This window comes from Zootoca vivipara, chromosome 2 (assembly GCF_965207765.1).
Source record: "Zootoca vivipara chromosome 2, rZooViv2.hap1.1, whole genome shotgun sequence".
NCBI lineage: Eukaryota > Metazoa > Chordata > Lepidosauria > Squamata > Lacertidae > Zootoca > Zootoca vivipara.
Genome location: NC_142584.1, coordinates 84,384,383 through 84,405,334, shown reverse-complemented (window position 1 = coordinate 84,405,334; position 20,952 = coordinate 84,384,383). Strand labels below are relative to the sequence as shown.

The 20,952-nt window shown below is 44.8% G+C and overlaps 1 protein-coding gene across 1 annotated transcript in view; it reads right to left on the bottom strand.

Annotated features, from left to right (window-relative positions):
• Nucleotides 1-20,557, bottom strand: part of LOC118080755 (carbohydrate sulfotransferase 11) — a 48,624-nt gene extending 28,067 nt beyond the window's left edge. Inside the window, exon 1 of the mRNA XM_035106483.3 lies at nt 19,931-20,557. Coding sequence (XP_034962374.2) covers nt 19,931-20,024 — 94 coding nt within the window. The 5' untranslated portion in view covers nt 20,025-20,557. The remainder of the gene's footprint in view (nt 1-19,930) is intronic.
• Nucleotides 20,558-20,952: the final 395 nt, after the last annotated feature.

Here is a 20,952-nt window from a genome sequence, read left to right as displayed (position 1 = left end):
AGGCAAGCTTCCCTGGAGAGAGCATTCCACAAGCAGGGAGCCACATCAGAAAAGGACACCCTCTGGACTTCTCACAGAGGAGGCACAGTAATGAGGTCCCTCTGTAAATAACCATCCATGTCAGACCAGATCCACTGCAAAGCAGTGCCACCTACCCCTAATTCAAACAGTCGCTCTAGAACAGGCATCCCCAACTTTGGCCCTCCAGATGTTTTGGACTACAATTCCCATCTTCCCCGACCACTGGTCCTGTTAGCTAGGGATCATGGGAGTTGTAGGCCAAAACATCTGGAGGGCCGCAGTTTGGGGATGCCTGCTCTAGAAGGAACCATGTCTCTCCCCCTCCCCCAATCATCCCTTAGCCCACTGTAAAGATGAATCTCAAGCCTATTGGATACTAGTTTCGAAACAGTTCTGTAGTTTGGCTGTCCATGGCACAAGCCATCCATATTGATTTGTGCCAACTCTACAGATTCAGAACAGCAGCAAGATAGAACTGCCTATTTTTGGAAGATAGAACAGAGCACAATCCGTCCATCCCTCCCTCCCTCTCTCTCTCACACACACACATAATGAACTGTATGAAGACAAAAGATAACAAAAGATAAGGAACTCTTCCTTTGTGCCTGTGTAGACAGAGGATTTTTTTTGTTTCATTGTTGTGTAAATACAAAATTCACTTCCAATTCAGGATTCACTACTGAAAGTGTAGACAGACTGATAAAGGGGCTGTGGAAGTCTTCTGAACAAACAACATGGAGTTTTGAGCTGCAGTAAAATTTAGTTTATATAGGTCTTTCTCAAAATCCATGTAAACAGTTTTTTTCTCTCTCTCCTCCCTCTTTCACACATGCACTCCCTCAACTGAGGAAACAGCAAAACTGCATTTGGGGGCAATTGGGAGTTCCTCCAGACATCTTGACCACTGAGCATTTAATCCTGATTTGCAAGCCCAAAGCTTGCATGGAGGCTATACTGTGCTTGCTCTTTATCAAGCATTTGTTCCAGTTTGATTGCACAGATGTTATAAGACTTCACATCAATTGACTGCCGTCCCACATTTTTTAGCACACCCCCTCGTCACTTTCCTTACCGCAGAAAAAGTTCAGAAGTTTTCGTTTTTCTCAAAGCAGATTTGTATTGACAGAGCACTTCAACATACTCTAACTGACTGCCAGTATGCCATTGAATCCCTCCTGGAAAATGGTGGCACAGTCTGGAGGCGACCATGGCACATGGCATATATAGTTTGCATGGAATAGCAAATTCCCCTTTCCCCATACAGTACAGACATTTCCAACATACTGTTGTCAGAGGGAAACAGCTCCATACACACTCCATTAAAGGCACAGTTTGCATGGATCCTTCCTTTCCCTCTCTTCACCCCACACCCCAAAATAAAACAGGCTGCGGCTCCTTCATATAAGAGAGCATGTGGACTGCTAGAAACTAATGAGAACTGCTTGCTCACCCACCTCATCCCCTGCCGATAAGGAAAGCAAGTTTCTGGCCAACACACATACACATACTTGGAAAGGTTTGATGAGTCACTGGTTCATATGCAGTCATCCAGCAAACAGCAGTAAAAAATTAGAACTCTCTTCCTACAATTCATTTAAAATGATTTCTTTTTGGGGTGGGGGGCAAAAAGAGAGCAGCAAGCCCAGTTGAAAGAGAGCAGAATGAGGAGGAAAAAGTAGCACCTAAAGGAAATTATTATACACAATAGGTTCCGGAAGTCTGTACTTAACCTGAAGCGAACTTTCTCATTGAAAGTAATGGAAAGTGGATTAATCCGTTCCAGACAGGTCCGCGGAGTACTTAAACTGAAAGTACTCAAACTGAAGCGTACTTAAACCGAGGTATGACTGTAACCACAATGGGTGCCAATGTGGTGCAGCCTCTGATGGAGGTGGAACAAAGCCATTGTGGCTAGTAGCCATTGATAAATAGCCTTATCTTCCATATTTTTTTCTAAATTCGTTTTAAAACCACCCAAATAGGTGGCCATCACTACTACCTCTGGTGGGAGCAAATTCCATAGTTTTGTGAAACTAGCTTCTTGTGAACTCTGGAGATGTAGGGCACAATAATCAGACATCTCTCTCTTTTCTTTTACTCTGTGGAGCAATGCCTATGGTCAATATAGGCACCCTCCCTACTCCAAAGAATATATGTATTTAAGAAAAAAGCCATTTAAAGTGGGGGTGGACAACACTGTCAGAATTCAAAATCCATATGGTTTTTGTATGAAAGATCCAGAAGCAAGAGACTGGGTTCCTGAAAATGAATTCTGCATTCCAATTTCATTTTCCCCCCATATGGATCACTCCAGAGAACTCCTTTCATAAAGCAAAAAAAAGTTTTCTGTCCCAGGGCCAATTCTGACGTACTGTTAGTTATTCCTGGCAGCATAATTTTTGGAGCCTGTAGTCAGCTATATGATGTGCTCCTACCAGGAGACGCATTCGCTGTTAACAAATTTAACAGGCATCGAGACAGAAGAAAAGTAAATGCCAGCAACCACAGCTAAGTCATCTCAAAGAGCTGGGTTCCAAATTTTTTAAAATGTGACTGCTAGGTTGAAAACTCTTCTTTTCCACTGCTCTCAGGGACAGGAAACAGACTGGATGAAGCTCATTAGAGCATCAAATAACTGTCCTTAGCTTTTAATTTCCTTGCCTCTGAATTTCAGTCTTGGCCACTTTCTAAAACTCACACTTTATTCTATTTTAAAATAAAATACAGCTATATGCAAATATTTGTGATTGAAGAAAAGCAATTAAACCAGTTCCAGATGTGTTAAAAGTAACATTTAGAAGGAAATAAAAACTTCAAGTCTGCCATTTCCAAATTTGTTTGCTTTGGGCAAGATGCAATAGCCCACGTCATCAGATAAAACTCCCATTACGTACAATGAATTGAGTGCTTTTCTTTTATACTTTTGACAGTAATCAATGCATATGCCATTTTACCTTTTCTTCAAATAAAGAGTCCATTTCCTTCTAAGCAAAAGGTAAATGAAAATCTTGCAGAAAAAAATTCCAAGTACCTGGAGTGCCAGTTTAGCTTGTGCCCGGCAAAAGACGCAGCACTGCCCACTTTTTGCTCTTTGTGGTATCTGCAGCTGTGCAAGGGTTCAAATTGGGGGTTTTTTTGGGGGGGGGGGCAAAGTGTGAGACCCTGTGGCCATTAGCAACTTTGCACCTGAGCTTGACTACAGCTGAAACAGCAAAGGAACGTTCAGCTATTTTTCCCCCTGGTGTCCAGATGCCAGTAAGGAAATACTCCACATTTTGAGAATCATAAATGCATTTGTTTGGGGATTTGTGTTAGAGTTTCAGGATGTTCACAGACAGAAATTTATTGTGCAATTTGAGCTGCTCACACACACATCTTTTTTTGCAGCATCCACACAATGTTGTCGTCAACCCAATAGCCCATACTTTCTATTAAAAAAAATATCATTCGGATTTCTCCTTACCTTAGAATGCCACACTCCTAAGTGGGAGTCACTTAAGTGTTCTCCCAGCTGTTTCAAAACTGATCACGAATATGGGGTGCTTAATGTTGGCTGGGAGAATAAAAGACCCCTCAGAGACTGAATGGGACCCTGAGCAGGTGAACTGCCATCGCTAGTCTCAAGAAGGCTGGTTCGAGAGAACACATCATCTTATCTTTTATAGAAAGAAGCTGGAGCAACCATAGAAAACAGAAAATTTGAGCCCGGACTTGAAAATGTAAACCATATCACAAAAAGCTTCACAATAAATAAATGATAAATCCATCCTGTATTTTAAAAGCTTTGGTGTGCAAGCACACAAAATGGGTGAGCTTTCTGCCCAGAAATTATGCAGTGTTCACAGCTATTCATTTATACCCCAACTTGTTCACAGCACACCCGAGAGATTCTCTGAAGTTTTGAACATTTGCAATATCTAATCTCAGATCTATTTTAGAGTTCAGCAAAACAAACACACAGGAAAAGGGGGGAAATAAGAGTTCACTGCGATTGGTTTGCATGCGTCAAATCAGAAAGCCTCCTTTCAGCTAAGAGAATTTGTTTGGGGGTGGGACGCCTGGCTTTTCCGCTGAATAATGTTGTCATCGTTTTGCAGCCTGTTCCAGCCATGGCAGGCCAACACACCATAAGCCATATATTGTGACCTGCTCTGGATTGGACCTATTTGATTTTGCAGTTCTAGGCAGAATGCAAAACCAAAAGCTTAATTGAGCTAATGTTGGCTGGTGGTTGATGGGCTAATCCTTACTGGAGACCTACTAGTAGAGCACAGCTGGGGAAACTGTGGCCCTCCAGATGCCTTTGGACTCCAACCCCCATTAGCCCCACACATTCTTGGCCTAGTGGCCAGTGCTGATTGGGGTAGTAGTTCAGTAGAGGTTGGGCAGCCACCTGTTGGGACTGCTCCAGCTCTGGGGATATTCTGTTTGAAGTTGAGTGTTGGACTAGATAAGTCTACGAGACCCCCTTCCATCTAGCTCTATGATTTGACCCTTAGATGGCACCAACAACATGCTAGGTCAGCAAAGACCCTTGGTTGGCCTAATACTGGCATTGTCCAAATATGGATTCTGGAACATCTTATTATCGATACTAAGGAAAACTTGGCCATTCCGTACTTGGCTTCCATTTGCACTCCTGTGGTGTGGTTTTGCTGGAAAAGGATCCCTGAAAGATGGAATTAAGGGTTGGCAGCATAAAATGACTGGTGATGATTGTCACTGTGAACAGTGAAAAAAATGTGTATGCATCAGGATTAGTTGGGCTTTGATCACTTGCTCTGAACTTGACCTCTGGTTAATCCTAATTAAGCCAGACAGTTTCCTTACCTTAATCCGATTCAATTGGGTTAAAGAACAATGACATTAAAATCAGCTGGTATTACTCACTACAAAAAGTGTCTGTGACCTGAGGAAACCCAGCTGCCAGAATTTATTTTCTAATGGCTTGGAAATTCAGGGGAGGTAGACATCTCAGTAGGGGAGCTTTCCCTATTTTAATATAGAGGGGGAAAGGGAGGAGGAGGAGGAGGAGGAGAACTGCACCACTTCTGCCCACTTTGAATAAAGGCTTGCTGTGGCTGGCTACATATATACTGGTGAAGACCCAACAGAATCAGGCTCCCTTAATGAGCTCAAGTGCAGCTAAGGCTGAGTTGGATAGTTAACTTTGGAATGCATCCCCACATTCAAAAGAAAAGGTTCTAGACTTCATGGGCATTGAGATCAGTCAGAAGTAGTGATGGCAAAAGCGCCAAGATCAGAAATATGCAAATTATGGTGTTTTTCCATCCATTTTGTCTAACTACCTGATTCAACTTTCGTTTGAGCCAGAGTCTTGCCCCTGCTGCATTCAAGGAGTCCTCCATCTCCCACTCATTAACCCAGGCACCCCCAAACTTGGCCCTCCAGGTGTTTTGGGACTACAACTCCCATCATCCCTAGCTAACAGGACCAGTGGTCAGGGATGATGTGAATTGTAGTCCCAAAACATCTGGAGGGCCGAGTTTGGGGGTGCCTGCTTTAACCCATTATGATGGCTACTAACGTAAGCAATGAAGCAGCATGGGTCAAACTCACGGGAGGATCCCTCAAGCAACACAGTCAGGCTCAAACATTTCATAAGGCAATACAAGACATTGTGAGGTGTTTTCACCCTCCACATCTGGATTTGGACTTAAAAGACAAAGGGAAACTGTTGGCTTATGGAGAGCCAAGTTGTAAGCAAGCACAATCAATGACACTGCAGAACATCATTGATCATGTCTGTTAAGGCATCAGCCTTAGCTTCCCATTTCCTGGCTCAGAGCTTGATTCAACATGAGATAACCTTAAGTCTAATCATATACAGTATCACTGAATAATAGTACATGCAGGATATTATTATTATTACTTTATGGAGAGCACTCAAATGCATACAAGTCGCCACCTGCAGTATGAAGTAATTCAGCCTGAAAACAGGTTTACTACCTCACTGAGAATGAAGCATGTGTTGCTGTTGGTTAAAGGAGACTCCAGTTTCCAAGCCATCAGTACTAGTTACCTGGATGCCTGCACACCTGGCCTCCAAAAGGAAGTCCCAAAGCCAAGTCAGCACTTTTGCCAGTGTGCCTGCAAACCACTTTCACTGTTTCTCATTATGGGATACAAACATTCTAGCCAAATGGCCTGAAAGGGGAGATATATCAGAGTTGAAGGTTTAAACCTGTTATAAATCTTGTACTGAAAAATCCAGAGACATGTCAGAAAAGCCTGCCAGAATTCCAGAAGAAGAAGATGCAAGAAGCAGACCACCTGGACTCCACTCAGCCAAACCAAGACAAAGTCCACCTTTGTCCCCAGAGCAGCAAGGTGCCCTATCACCAGGTATGGATGCAAAAGGACTTCATTTTTATTTATGTTTTGCTTTCCTCATCCAGCACTTGACAGAGAACTAGGTGCATTGAACCAGCCCACAATAAGAAGCTATTTTGCATCTCTGGGTTTTTTTGAATGGTTGTATCAACATCTGTGATATTGAAAGATATCCTGCTTACCAAGCTACAGGGTGATCTCCAAAAACTGGCCTTCTGCATTAAATCCCCGAATAGCTGCTTGGCCATAGATGGAATCAGCAGCATATGGAAGAGAGTGGCACAGCATGTTCAACCCACAAATGGTTAAGTAAGTATGCTTCCTTTGTGACATGGCTTTTGGATGTGTTGGTGCCAAAAATACCAAGGCTGCCAGTGGAGGTATGGAGAGAAAGCAACAAACTTTGGTCTGGATACAACAGAGCAAAAGGTTTCCCACAAAGGCAACATCGGAGACCCACATGCGATTGTGCAGCAAGCTGTTTTCCCACAGACTCAGCACAGAAAGCTGGCCTCTGCCCAGAGGATCTAGTCTTGGACTATCTTGGATCTGAGAGCTTTCCACATTAATTCAAATTCTGCTCCATGTTTGTTCACTCTCTTATCCCAGCCTCAAACGCAGGTTGTGTCCAGGCCTTCAATCCTTTGATTCCTCCAGAGTAAAAAGTGACCCACCTGTCTCGCCTCTAAGAACTGCACAATTCATTCATGCTATTGCTCTCATACGTCACCAAATTAATTCAAGGAACTCCCAAGGTCACACGCACAAGTGGGAGAAACACATTTCCCCTGATGATGTATCGCTCGCAGCCTGGCGTTCCTCAGAGGTGCTGGGCAAGCCTGGTTGGCTTGTTTCTAGAGAGGCTGCCAGTTCCACATCTGGAACTGATGAATTCCAGCCCACGGTACAGCAACCAGATTATGGGAGTATGAAGATAGAGGCCTATCTTTTCCACATCTTCCCAGCGTATCTTCATTCCCTTTGGCTTGAGTGAATCACAAAGACTTCGCTGCATTTGAAGCGGAGATGAGACAGCTTGTTAAAATGACTAAGTGGTGTCGTGGTTCCTTCTTCTGCACAGGGAATCCCGGGAATTTGAATTGTGAGGAGGAGGAGGAGGAGGAGGAGGAGGAGAGTGATTGCTAACAAACTGCATTGCTGTTTGCTGTGCCTGCTAGTCTCTAGAATGGGATTTTATTTATGCTTTTTGTAGGTTTCTGTGAATAATACCAATAATTAAAAATTAAATAAGGAAAAATAACAGGAAGGGGGGTACTCAGCTGGGGACATGTAGAATATTCTCCTTGAGCTTCAGGGTGCAGACAGGGTGATCATGTGCCCTACTATGCAGAGGAGAGTCCGTTGTTTGGAGAGATGCTCTATCTTGAATGGATGTTCAGTCCGAACTCAGTTAAATAACCCTAAGAAGGGAGAGCAGGAGGGGCCTTGAAGTTGCCCAATGACACCTGGATCTCCATCTTTGCCTTAGAGCGGGGTGGCCACTGTGACACTTCCAGATGTCATTGAACTACAGCTCCCATCAGCCCTTACCAGAGGGCTAATGGTCAAGGATGATGGGAGTTGAAAGCCAACAACATCTGCAGGGTGGCACATTAGCTACCCTGACTTAGAACAATTGACCGCAAGAGGATGCTTCTCTCATAACAGAAGAATCCAGTGGCATCTTGAAGGAAGGCGAGGGAAGAGATGCTACAACCTCAAACCATCTTGTAGTCAGCCAGTGGCCATGCTAAGGGCCAGCCCTGTTTATCTAGCTAGGGTAGGTCAGCTGTTGCAGGAGTTAAGGAGCAGCTTATTCTTTTATTTTGTTATTTAAAACCTCTAATCTGTATACCTAAAATTTAAAATATACGTTCAAATTATTAGCAGAAGTCGAAACAAGTTTAAATTTTAAAAAAATCAAAATATAAATAAAACTAGCAATTTAAAATACACATTATGAAATGAAACTACCTATGGAAATACCTACCAGCTTTACATGTCTTTGCAGGCTTGCCTAAACACACACACACACACACACACAGTGTGTTTTTAGCAGGTGCCAAAAACAGGCTCCTCTCAGGGAGTCCCAGAGTATAAGTGCAATCACGGTGAAATGTAGATTCCTTACAACTGCTACTTTTTTCAGAGTCAAATAGCATAGGCCAAAGAGTCAAAACAAGGGTCTAGTGAATGTGCAAAGCAAATTCATGGACCTCTCCAAGTGTTTTCCGAAGTCCCGCTGGCTGAGCAGCTTTCCAGGCTTTGTGAGGTGCAAAGAAGTCTTGCAAGGGGAAGTCTTGAAGCTTCAGTCCCACCCCAAACACTGCAACAAGACAGCACAGTTCTAGCTGCCACTGCAAACGGAACATGTGGAGAGAGAAATGCACACGGAAAAACAAACCCACTTGCTTGCTTCAATATTTGCAATGCTAAAATAGAAAGGCCGACAGACAGCTAGGACGTCAATGCCGAGCAATCCTCCAGCTATAACAGCTCCAAATGCAAAGTTGTTTCCAATAAAGGCTGCGGATCAGCAACAATTTAAAAAATAAAAATAAAAAATGTAATAAAATGCAAGGGGCCATATTTGGGAGTGAGCAAAAGTTGGAAGGCCAGCACTTTTAGCTCTGTCCAGCTTCACCCCAGATAAGCCAAGACACTAAGAAATCTGTAACCCTCTCCTCCCCAATGTGAGCAGAACTTTCCCCCCAGCTACTCACTCTCTTACAGAAGCCAAGACAAGAACCAATCGGAAGCAGCCAGCTGAGATGCATAAAGGGAAAAGCTCTGTTACTGCTGGGAGAGAAGGGCATCTAAAGAAATTGTTGCTCAAGTTGTACCTAAGAAAATAGTGGAAGCAAAAAATGGAAGACAGAAGTCCTTGGGATTCCAGGCTATGGAGGTGGGAAAGGGATGTGCTGTAGACTGGACAGGAGGCACCGGCATCAAGCTGTTCTAATCTGCCAGAGCCAAAAACTCGGAATCAAGCAAAAACTAATGATTAAAAAAAAGAAAGATATGCATGGGATTTTTAATTTTTTTAAAAAAGTTTTCAATCCCTACCTGCATTTCTTATTATTAACCCCTTCTACAGACATGGAAGGTAATTTGGGGGTGGGCAAGAGAATGCCCTTGTGAATGACTGAATCTGGGATCTTGCACATGCAACGGATGTGCTCTGCCACTAAGCCAGGGGTCAGCAAACTTTTTCAGCAGGGGGCCGGTCCACTGTCCCTCAGACCTTGTAGGGGGCCGGACTATATTGGGGAAGGGGGTGAACGAATTCCTATGCCCCACAAATAACCCAGAGATGCATTTTAAATAAAAGCACACATTCTACTCATGTAAAAACATGCTGATTCCCTGACTGTCCGCGGGCTGGATTTAGAAGGCGATTGGGCCGGATCCAGCCCCCGGGCCTTAGTTTGCCTACTCATGCACTAAGCTATGGCCCTTTCCTTGTGCCGCATGCAAAGCAGCCGTGGTCCAGGCCACATGCATGCAGGAATGGGATCGCCAAGCCTGTACTGCACCCCTATTGTTCAACGCTGAAGGAAGCCATGGTGTCTGCAGAAATGAAATTCCAACATGTGTTATCCAGCGTTGCTGTTTCTGCTGACACGAGGACCTTCATTCAGCACAGGCCTGCTCTCTTCCCCCTCTCTCTAGCAACAGCCTCTCACATTACACGCATATGGGAAGCTAAGCTGACAAAAGGTCTGCAGCTGAAACAATTGAGTTAGAAGAAGTAAAGAAAAAGAGGGCCTCTCAGAGTTTTGCACTTCTGCCTACTTTAAGGTTACCAGATTTTTTTCAATGAATCCAGGGTCACTTTTCAGCTTCCATGGATTTTGTATGGGGACTGATTTGTAAATCCAGGGACTGTCCCCGGGAAACTGGGACCAAGGCCTACTTGTCACAGGCAAAGTGAAATCTGTTCCATCCCAGTTGTTGAACCAGATATGCTTATATATCTGCCAGTTGCCCAAAGACCCAAGTCCTCCCGGCTGCCTGCCTTCATTCATTCAGTATCTCCTTGTGCTTCTACCCCACCTTTCCTCCCAATGAGAGCACAGAGCAGCAAGCTATATAACACAGCAATATTTTTTAAAACAACAACAACAAATGACAGCAACATTAAAGACTATCACAATCTTTAATCTCTTAATGGCAAACTTGGCTTGCACTATTCTAGTTGATTAAGAGGTCTTGCCCATGAAACCCACTTCCCCTAAAGATCAGACTTCTTGCAACAGGGGAAGTGAAAGGAAAACATGCTTTGACTCACCATCATCTAACCGCTCATGAAACAGCCAACTTCATCTAATCTCCCTGCAAACAAGTCTGCATGAATGCTCAACAAACAGGTCATCCAGAAGTGCCCTTATACAAAACAGCAGCATTGGCAAAAACGTGGATTGCATTCCAAAGGCCTGAGTAAACAGGGGGAAAAACTTTTCACCTGGCACCTAAATGAGAACAACCAAAAGTCATATGGGAGGCAGTTTTATAACTTGTGGGGAGCGACCCACTGAGAATTCCCTATCGTGCAGAAACTAAGATCAGAATAATAATCAAAATTATGTAATATGTGGGCTGCATTTCTGCAAGGAGATCTTGTTAGTTTGAGTATTTGTATAGAATGCCTGCAGGAGGAAAGGTAAGTAGTGGGCTTACCTTTCCAGCAAGAAACACTGGAATTTGTGCAGCCACTGGAGAAGGGTTAAGAAATCCTTTGCCCACCATTGCATCTCAGAATCAGGTATGCGGCAGTCACTGCAATGGCTTCCTGGGAAGCTCCCTCCCTCCCTCTCTCTCTTGTGTGTGTGCTTGTGTGTTTCACATGAACACATGTCATAAGAAGTTAGGCTGCTCATTTGGCTCTCAACCAATCAGAAGTTGAGGATATCATAAGCATAGAAATAATTTAGCAAATTTACATAGAATATTTTCTACACTCTTGCAATGACCTTAATCAATAAAAACTTTAACATTTTGTGTGTGTGTGTGTGTAAAAAACCTTACACTATAACAAAGGGTTAGTTGCTACTGGTGGATAAGTAATTATCCCACAATAACCTCTCTTTGTTTAGCCTCTTGCTCCTTATCTTAATAGGAAATTACATATTTAAAAAAATGGGCATGGGAATAAAAACGCACAGCTGAGTGCAAACAACAATGAATTTAGACAGAGGTCATTCTTTCATGGTGGGGCTGTACTTTCAATCATATTCTTGAGGAAAACAGAGGTCAGCTGAGCAGATATACAATTGCCCAGAGGGACAGAAACACCTGCAGAATCAGGGCCAGAGTCAATGTGGCATGGCCATGCTCCCTCCTTCTCCACACAGTTGTTCTAGGTGCAGAGAGCAAGTGACTAGGGTGAATGGGTTTGCTTGGTTTGGGCACAAGGTACATTGGCACCTGCAGGCAGAAAGCTGGATGAATTGAAGTAGATCAAAGTGTTGCTGACTTCCAATTGTTTATCAGCAGCAAGATAAAAAAGGCTCAAGTTGTGAGATTAGAATTATTATATTCCGTTTATCCCCGTGTCTGGTTCATGTGCTGTTACAGGTAACAGGCTCCACCCCATGAGCCACCATTTGGTATCTGGTTTCTTTCCCAAACCACTATTCTCCCACTGTGAACTTGCTCCAGCGGGTATGCCTCTCTAACAAAACTAGCAAACGAAAACAAAGTAGATCTTGCAAGCTTGAAATCCATGCACTCACGACCTAAATAGCCCATGCGCAACAGAAACCTATATACAAATATCCTGATTTTGAAGAAGTTCAGGGGCTGACCTCCGGAGGTTGCTGGACTACAATGGTCACACTTGCTGCGGCTGACAGGAATCTGCACTCTCAACATCTGCTAGCATTATCAGCCATGCACACCATGAAACAGATGCACAAACAACACATTTCAAAATGGCACCCAACCTCTGGGGCTGGTGGGATATCATTCTGCAGCCTATTGAATTTATCTAGCTTTGCAAACATTTTAACCACTTTTTAATCTTATCCATTTTGTATCAGAATAGAAAGGCAACAGTGTAAACTGCCCCCAATCACTCAATGGCACTTCACTGATGCTTTCAGCCTCTGTAGTGATACTGCAGGAGAGCCAGCCACATCCACCCTTCAGAAGGGTGAAACTGTGCAAACGGTGTGGAAAAACTGCTGTAGACATAATTAACTGATAAAGAAAGGGAGAAAGCCCTGCCTCTCAGTTCAGTTTTCATGTTTGGCATTTTAAAACAGACACAGCTGGGATTGAGCTCAGAGAGAGAGGAGACTCAAGCGCATTGTTTCCTCAGAGCATCTCACACCAGAAGGGCTTCCCTACCTCTTGGGTGTGACCCTCACTTGCCTTAGTTGTTGCCCCACTGCAAAATAACAAAAGCCAAGACTGCAGAATTTCATTAGCAGACTCACTCCATAGGATTGTGCACTCTTCAGATCAAAGAGTCAGGTTGCTAGTCAGGAGATTCTGGGCTTAAAGCCATCTGCATCAAGGCAGGGCACAGCCCTGAACAGATCAGTGGGTGGAGCAGTTTCCTGCAATGCTCCCAGAAAAGCTGGGTCTGTCCAGGGCACAGAAATTGCTACTTAGCTTCTTCTCTACACATTAATAGCCCTGGCTGATGGTTAATGGTTTGTCTACAACTTTGGAATTGGTGTTTCATTTATTAACTGATCAAAGGGATGCGGGTGGCCTAAACCACTGAGTCTCTTGAGCTTGCTGATCAGAAGGTCGGCAGTTTGAATCCCTGCGACAGGGTGAGCTCCCGTTGCTCGGTCCCAGCTCCTGCACACCCAAAAAAGTACAAGTAGATAAATAGGTACCGCTCCAGGGGGAAAACAGTGTTTCCGTGCGCTGCTCTGGTTTCAGTGTTCCGTTGCGCCAGAAGCAGCTTAGTCATGCTGGCCACATGACCTGGAAAAACTGTCTGTGGACAAACGCTGGCTCCCTCGGCCTGTAAAGCAAGTTGAGCACCGCAACCCCAGAGTCGTCTGCAACTGGACTTAACTGTCAGGGGTCCTTTACCTTTTTCTTTTTCTTTTACCTTTTATTAACTGATCCAGGGAATGGAGCAACTCCCCCATGAGAAAAGGTTACAGCATTTGGGGCATTTTAATTTAGAGGAGCCCCTTCACGGATCACTAACACAACCACAACAACAACAACAACAACAACAACAAATTTAGAGGAGAGGCAAGTAAGATGTGACATGATAGAAGCAGAAAAAGTGTATGCATGGCGTTGGGAAAATGGATACAGAATAGTTTTTCTCACTCTCTCATGACACTAGGACTGGAGGGGGACATCTAATGAAGCTGAGCATCAGTAGATTCAGGACAGACAAAGTAAAGTACTTCTTCACACTGTTAAATTACGAAATTTGCTTCGACAAGAGATAATGGCAGCCACCAACAGGCATGGCCTTAAAAGGGGCTTAGACAAATTCATGAAGGTAGAGGCTACCAATGGCTGCTAGCCATGATAGCTACGGTATGTTCTACCTTCACTGCCACAAGCAGTGTGCTTTTGAATACCAGCTGCTACCGTGGAAACAGCAGGAAGGGAGAGTGCATCTGGTGGGCCACTATGAAGGCAGGATGCTGGCCTGGATGGGTTACTGGTCTGATCCAGTAGGCTCTTTACCTTTTATTAACTGATCCAGGGAATGGAGCAACTCCCCCATGAGAAAAGGTTACAGCATTTGGGGCATTTTAATTTAGAGGAGCCCCTTCACGGATCACTAACACAACAACAACAACAACAACAACAACAACAACAACAACAACAACAAATTTAGAGGAGAGGCAAGTAAGATGTGACATGATAGAAGCAGAAAAAGTGTATGCATGGCGTTGGGAAAATGGATACAGAATAGTTTTTCTCACTCTCTCATGACACTAGGACTGGAGGGGGACATCTAATGAAGCTGAGCATCAGTAGATTCAGGACAGACAAAGTAAAGTACTTCTTCACACTGTTAAATTACGAAATTTGCTTCCACAAGAGATAATGGCAACCACCAACATGCATGGCCTTAAAGGGGGCTTAGACAAATTCATGAAGGTAGAGGCTACAATGGCTGCTAGCCATGATAGCTACGGTATGTTCTACCTTCACTGCCACAAGCAGTGCGCTTTTGAATACCAGCTGCTACCGTGGAAACAGCAGGAAGGGAGAGTGCATCTGGTGGGCCACTATGAAGGCAGGATGCTGACCTGGATGGGTTACTGGTCTGATCCAGTAGGCTCTTCTTAGGTTCTTAATATACAATAATATACAGTAAATGTCACCCACCCACTCGCCTTACTCAGTGGACAATTCTATGCTGCACACAGCTGAGTGAGGTTTTTTTAAGCTTGTAAATAATAGTTACTGGCCTACTAAAAACTTTGGTGGCCTGCCTGCCCACCCCCAGAAATAGCAATGCCCCATGAATTATGTTCACGCTTAACAGAAAACTCTACATTCAACTCTTCTGTCCAAATCAGGTTTACCCAAATAAACTTAACAATATTTTTTAAAAAGAAATTAATACAACTTTAAAAGGAAGCGAAAGCAAGAAGCTTGACAGGAAACGTGTGACAGGTTCACTTTGTTCTTTAAAATTCCCCCCCCCCCTTTGTGGTATTAAAGAAACCAAAAGCAACAAGAATTTCCTCAGCTCGAAAGTAAGTCACTTCTGCTATCTGAAATGACAAAGAGCCGTGTCGTTTTAAAAACTAGTTGAAATAAAAGCACCCAATTGTTTTTTCCCCCCAGGTGAAGACTTCCTCAAATTTTAACTGAAAATATGTCAAGTGGCAAACCACCGACTTTCAAAATGTGTGGACATTTCAGATAACTAGTTAGGTACTGTCTGGGTGTTTGCTCAGGAAAACCAGAGGAGTGTAGAGAATGGAAATATAGGCTACTGCAGGGATGTGGACACTTTTTCAGTCCGAGGCTGGCCCCACACAGCAACAGCAGCAGCAGCAGCAGCAGCAGCAGCAACAACAACAACAACAACATGGATCAGGGAAAGCAAGGTCAGAGGCAAGAGAACATATAAAGGAGGAAAGCTTAGAGCAGGCACCCCCAAACTTTGGCCCTCCAGATGTTTTGGACTACAATTCCCATCATCCCTGACCACTGGTCCTGCTAGCTAGGGATCATTGGAGTTGTAGGCCAAAACATCTGGAGGGCCGCAGTTTGGGGATGCCTGGCTTAGAGGGACTCCAGAGTCTGCCTCTCCAGAAATGCTGTAAGGCTCAGTTTCAGGCACAAACATGAAAATCAGGAGCAGGTGAAGCAGGCACAAGACAAGCCTACAGTCCAACACCAGCAGAAGATCAGCCTAGCTGACAAGGTGTCTCTTGGCATCTTATACAGATCACCTGGCCTACACTGCCACACCCAGACTGTCAGGATCCAAAGTTCCTCCAGTGTTATCACATCCCTGCAGCCTGGTTTTGGAGCAAGCAAGGGCCTTGGTGGCAGTAATATAACACAGCTGATCTACACCTGTGTCCGGGATCGGGACACGTCTTCTGTCCTCCAAAAGAAAAGACTCAGAAGCAAACATGAACCAACCTAGTCATTCATCCATTATGGCTGGGTGATATCTGGTTTTCAACATCGTGATATACCGATATATCGTGATGTCTCAAATAAGGATGGCGCTATGTAGCAGCTTCACGGCTGGCTTCGCAGTTTTTCCTGCATCATGAATTTTGCCAGCCCCTGCTCTTGCGATTCACTGCCCCCTGCATGAGATAGGGGAGAGCTGAGCCGGCAGAGTTAACAGGGGCTGCAGCAATCAAGAGAAGCATTGGCTGGCTTCACAGTTCCCCCCCACATTGTGATTTTTGCATAGCATACAAGCACACACATCATGATTCACTATATATTGCCCGTCAAAAATTACAAAACCGGTATCACAATATGGACTTCAAACCAGTTTTGGATGATATATCGATATATTGCTCAGCCCAACTATTCATTCCCCTTCCTCCACATACTCTGCACATCAACTGCACCATTTTATTTTATCACAGTAGCTTTCCTTTCCCTCAAATGGGTACTTCTCTGTTTATCTTTAAACCTAGTGGGAAGTGGGAACATTTAGGTCAACTTAATGTTGGCTGAGAGTGCCATGCAGGACCCTGGCATACTGTTGAATCATAAGCATTACGCAAGCATATTTCTCTGAAAATAATAAGCAACATACTTTCTAGTAAAGGTGCAGGAAACATGCAAGAAAATTATAACTCTTCTTGGCTTCGCATTGTTTGGCTGTTCAACTGAAAACATTAATTTGGAGATTAATCTATCAGTTCACTGGCCACAGAATTTGACTCAGTTTTTAATTCAAGTGGGCCCTCTGTCGGAGTTTATTCGCTGCTGACAGCCTCATCATCCGTCATCTGAATTCTTGGGCCGTGACTTTCCAGAAAAGAAAAGATCTACGCTTTCATTACACAAGAGAAATTGCTGCCTTCATAAAACAGCCAGAGAACATCTTGAGATAGCTCATTAAATATAGCAGGAGTCAAAGAAGTTAAACCCTAATTCACTGGAACGCCTGCTTCTAGTCATATAGCCTTTAGCCCTCCTTAAAAAAATAAAAAAATAGGGCTGCAATCTTATACACACTTACCGGGGAACAAGCACCATTGAACTCAATGGGACTTTCCCCTGAGTGCACACACAGAAGATGTGCTGTGCTTAAGCCCCATTGAGATCAATGTAACAGACAGTAGTAAGTGCTTCTGAACGTGTGCTTAAAGTTACCTGGACTGCACCCATCTGAAGGATGACTTTTGTCCCAGGCCTCAGGGTGTGAATTTACACTGGTTCCAAATTGTTCTGCTGAATTCAGGTGCAGCTAAGGTCAAACATGTGTGAAATACATTTCTGTGCGCAGACTCCCAGCTCCAGAAGTGTGCTGTGTGCATGTTCCTGAAGGGGTAAAACCTCATCCAATAGGATGAATTGCAGTATGGCCAATGAGCTATTGTGAGATGGAGAAGATTCATTCTCAGTGGGAAAAGGAATGGGGACCACTCTCCACATTGAAAGGACTTCCCATGCATTTTCTCTCCCTATAGCCCTGCTGGAAGCTTCAGGATTCAATCCATCCACACTGCCCAAAGACATGGCTGATGCTATGGCTAATAATCTGCTTGGGGCTGCTAGATATAGCATTATCAGGTCACTATAAAAACGTGTTTTAGCCCACTGATGTATATATGCACAGAGAGCTCAGAAACTACCTCTGTTTTAGAACCATTCAACTTGAATGCATATGTGCGCTTTCTCACTTGGACTGTTTTGTCACTGTGTGCTGCTCCCCACCACTGAGAAGTAGTTCAGTAATAAAGGGAAGCTAGTTGGCGAAAATAGTTATACAGTACATACCACTCTTTGTGAGGAGGAGCAACACACTGCTAGGATAGAAGCTCAAAAGCAGCAGGGACAAAGTCACTCTGATATCCTTTACCTGCTACCTGTGAGTAAGCACCACTGAATTCTGCGGGATACCTAAGGAAACACACGGTCAGTTCCATCTCCGCTACAGATGCACTGCATCACACTGGTACCCACGCCAAGACCAGCTTTAAAACACAGTTTTGTTTGCAGTAAGCATAGTCTGTGTTTCACAATCCACTGCAAAAATGTGCATTGATGGAGAACATGATCTTAGCTAGAAAATATGTAATATCTCAGAGTGAGTTGCCCTAGGCTGTTTCTTTGATTCGACTTAAGAAGGATTTTCCAGCAAGTTGGTATTTGCTTACTAAAGTATTTTACGTACCTGGCGTTAAGATGCACCCTTGCTGTGGTTCAGAAAACTCAGCACATAAAAGCTGACTGATTTTATCCACAAACAGAAGGCACGGCTAATCTCACAAATCTAGAGTTGCTTCATATTCATCTTTTTTCAGTGAAATCTGGACTTAGGACTCTGATCCCCCAAGGCTGTGATCCGCATAAATTTACTTGGAAGTACGTTCAAGCAAAAAACATTGGGACTTGCTTAAAGAAATATGTTGAAAATGATATAGAAGACCCACTTAAGTTAGGAGGAGTCGGCACATTTGCATTCCTCTGTGACCCTCTGTTTACCCAGGGAAGTTAAGTAGGACCTGGAATGAGGACTTTCCCCACAGCAACCTCTACTCTCTCAAACTCACTGCCCAGGAAGGCCTACCTAGAAACCACTTGAGGAAAGGCTGTGGCTCAGTGGTAGAGCATTTGCCTTGTAAGCAGAAGGTCACAGGTTCAATCCTCAGCATCTCCAGGCAGGGCTCAGAGAAATTCCTGTCTGTAAACCCTTGAGAGCTGCTGCCAGTCGGTGTAGACAATACTGAACTAGTTACAGGTAGGTAGCCGTGTTGGTCTGACGTAGTCGAAACAAACTAAAAAAATTCCTTCCAGCAGCACCTTAGAGACCAACTAAGTTTGTCATTGGTATGAGCTTTCGTGTGCATGCACGGAATCTATCTGAAGAAATGTATCTGAAGAAGTGTGCATGCACATGAAAGCTCATACCAATGACAAACTTAGTTGGTCTCTAAGGTGCTGCTGGAAGGAATACTGAACTATATAGACCAATTGGTTGACTCAGTGTAAGGGAGCTTCTTTTCTATCATAAAAGGCCTTCTCTGGGTATTGGCTTCATGTTCTTCATTGACTCGGGTTGAAAATGAATCCCACACTTAAGTATTTTCCACTGAAATCAATGGGCTTAAATGTATCTAACTTACTGAAAATGTTTGGGGCATTGTTCAGCTACTCTATTTTTCAAAGCTACTGTGTAAATCCAATCCTATGTTTTCTCACTGGGTTCAATAGGACTTAACACACAAGTAGGCATGCAAGACTGAATTGCACCATTTTTATTGCCCTGCTGCTGTTTTAAACCCACCTTTAAGAGTATCATTTTAAAAACAAACCAGCAGCAGACTGATAGACTCATTAATTTAAAAAAAAAAACTGACACCACATGGGCAGCTTGCTTCTCTCAGACAACTATAGGACAACAATTTCCAGAAAGGAAGCTGTGTTCGGAGGCAATCCTACACATTTAACCTAAATAAAGCCCTTAAAATGTTAATTGTTTATCATGGCCTTTGGAAGCTAATTAATATTAAATTATAACTTGGATCTTGTTTTCACGCTAGCTGGGTTATTTTTCTTTTATTTCATGGCATGCTAGTGTGAGCACCTTGGATGGAAATGGATTTTAAATGTTAATGATTTCATTCCGGAGATAGGTTTCCTTCTGTCAACCGCTTGGAGAAGCGGTCTAGAAAGTGGTCTCAAAAGTTAAACAAAATAAACACTGCCTCTTCACTACGACTTACTTCCGGGTAGACCCCGTTAGAAAGAGTCACCTTAAAAGATGAGCAGCTACCGAAGTTTGCTGGGAAGTCCAAACACCCAGCGAACCCCAAACTTGAGAGAGAGAAGGAAAGGCGCCTTGACACGGCGACGCGAGCGGGGCAGCGTCGAGGACCTTTGCCTGCGGGGTGAATGTTTAACTCACCTGGGTTGGAGCTGCTCTGGAAGTAGAAGACGACGAGGAGCAGAGAGCCCAGGCAAGTGGCCAGGACCATCCGCTGTCCCCTGCTCTGCCTCATCCTCGCGCCTAGAGGGCATCCCCCGGGGCCGCGGCGGCGAGGGAGTCGCGCGGAGTCGCCAGAGAGTCACGGCGGCTCCTCATGGCCCGGGCTTCGCGCAGCTGCTGCTGGCGGCGTCGCTGCGGGCGCCTCCCGACGCCGAGCTCCTCCGGCCGCCGGCTCTGCCTCTCCGGCGCGAAGCGAGAGCAGCACAGCGCAGTCCCTCGGGGCAAAGGGAAACCTTGGCGCGGGGCAGGGCCGGACTAAGGCGGCGCGGTGGCGCGCGAGGGGGGGGGAGAGAGACAGAGGGAGAGGGCGTTGAAGGGAGGCGCGCCGCCCTCCCACACCTTTCCTTTCCCTCCCGGCCCGGCCACTGACGCTTCTCGCCGAGGGGAATCAGGCGGAGTAAAGCGAGCGGAAGCTCGTTGCGCGGCTCGTTCGAGACGTGCGGAAGGCGGCTCCCCCTCCCTTTCCTGCCCCGTGGATGCGTCCGGCTGAAAGAGAAGTCGCTAGGCGCGCGCCAAGCTGCGGCTTACCTGTGTCAGGTCCCGCCTGAGTTGGGGGCGAGTTTCTTTCATGCTCATAAAAAAGGCGGGGCCGCCTCTAAGCATGTGAAGAGTTCTTCTGGCGCGATTTAGTAGGCACAGTCGTTGGTCCCTACGCGTCGAGGTTTAGCCTTCAGGGCAAGGATAAGAAGAGTAGAACCTGGGGTGGATTAGGGGAGGGTGTGGGGAAACGTTCGGCCCTCCGGATGTTGCTGAACTACGGACTCCCATCAGCCCCAGGCAGCGCAGACCGTGGCCATGGAAGATGGGAGTTGTAGTTAAGCAGCACCTCGTGGGCCAAAGGTTCCCAGCACTTTGTCTTGCTCGGTAGAGCTGCACGCCATGTGAAAGGTTCCAGGTTGGATCCCTGGTGTCTCCTGGTAGTACTGGGAAACATTCGAGCC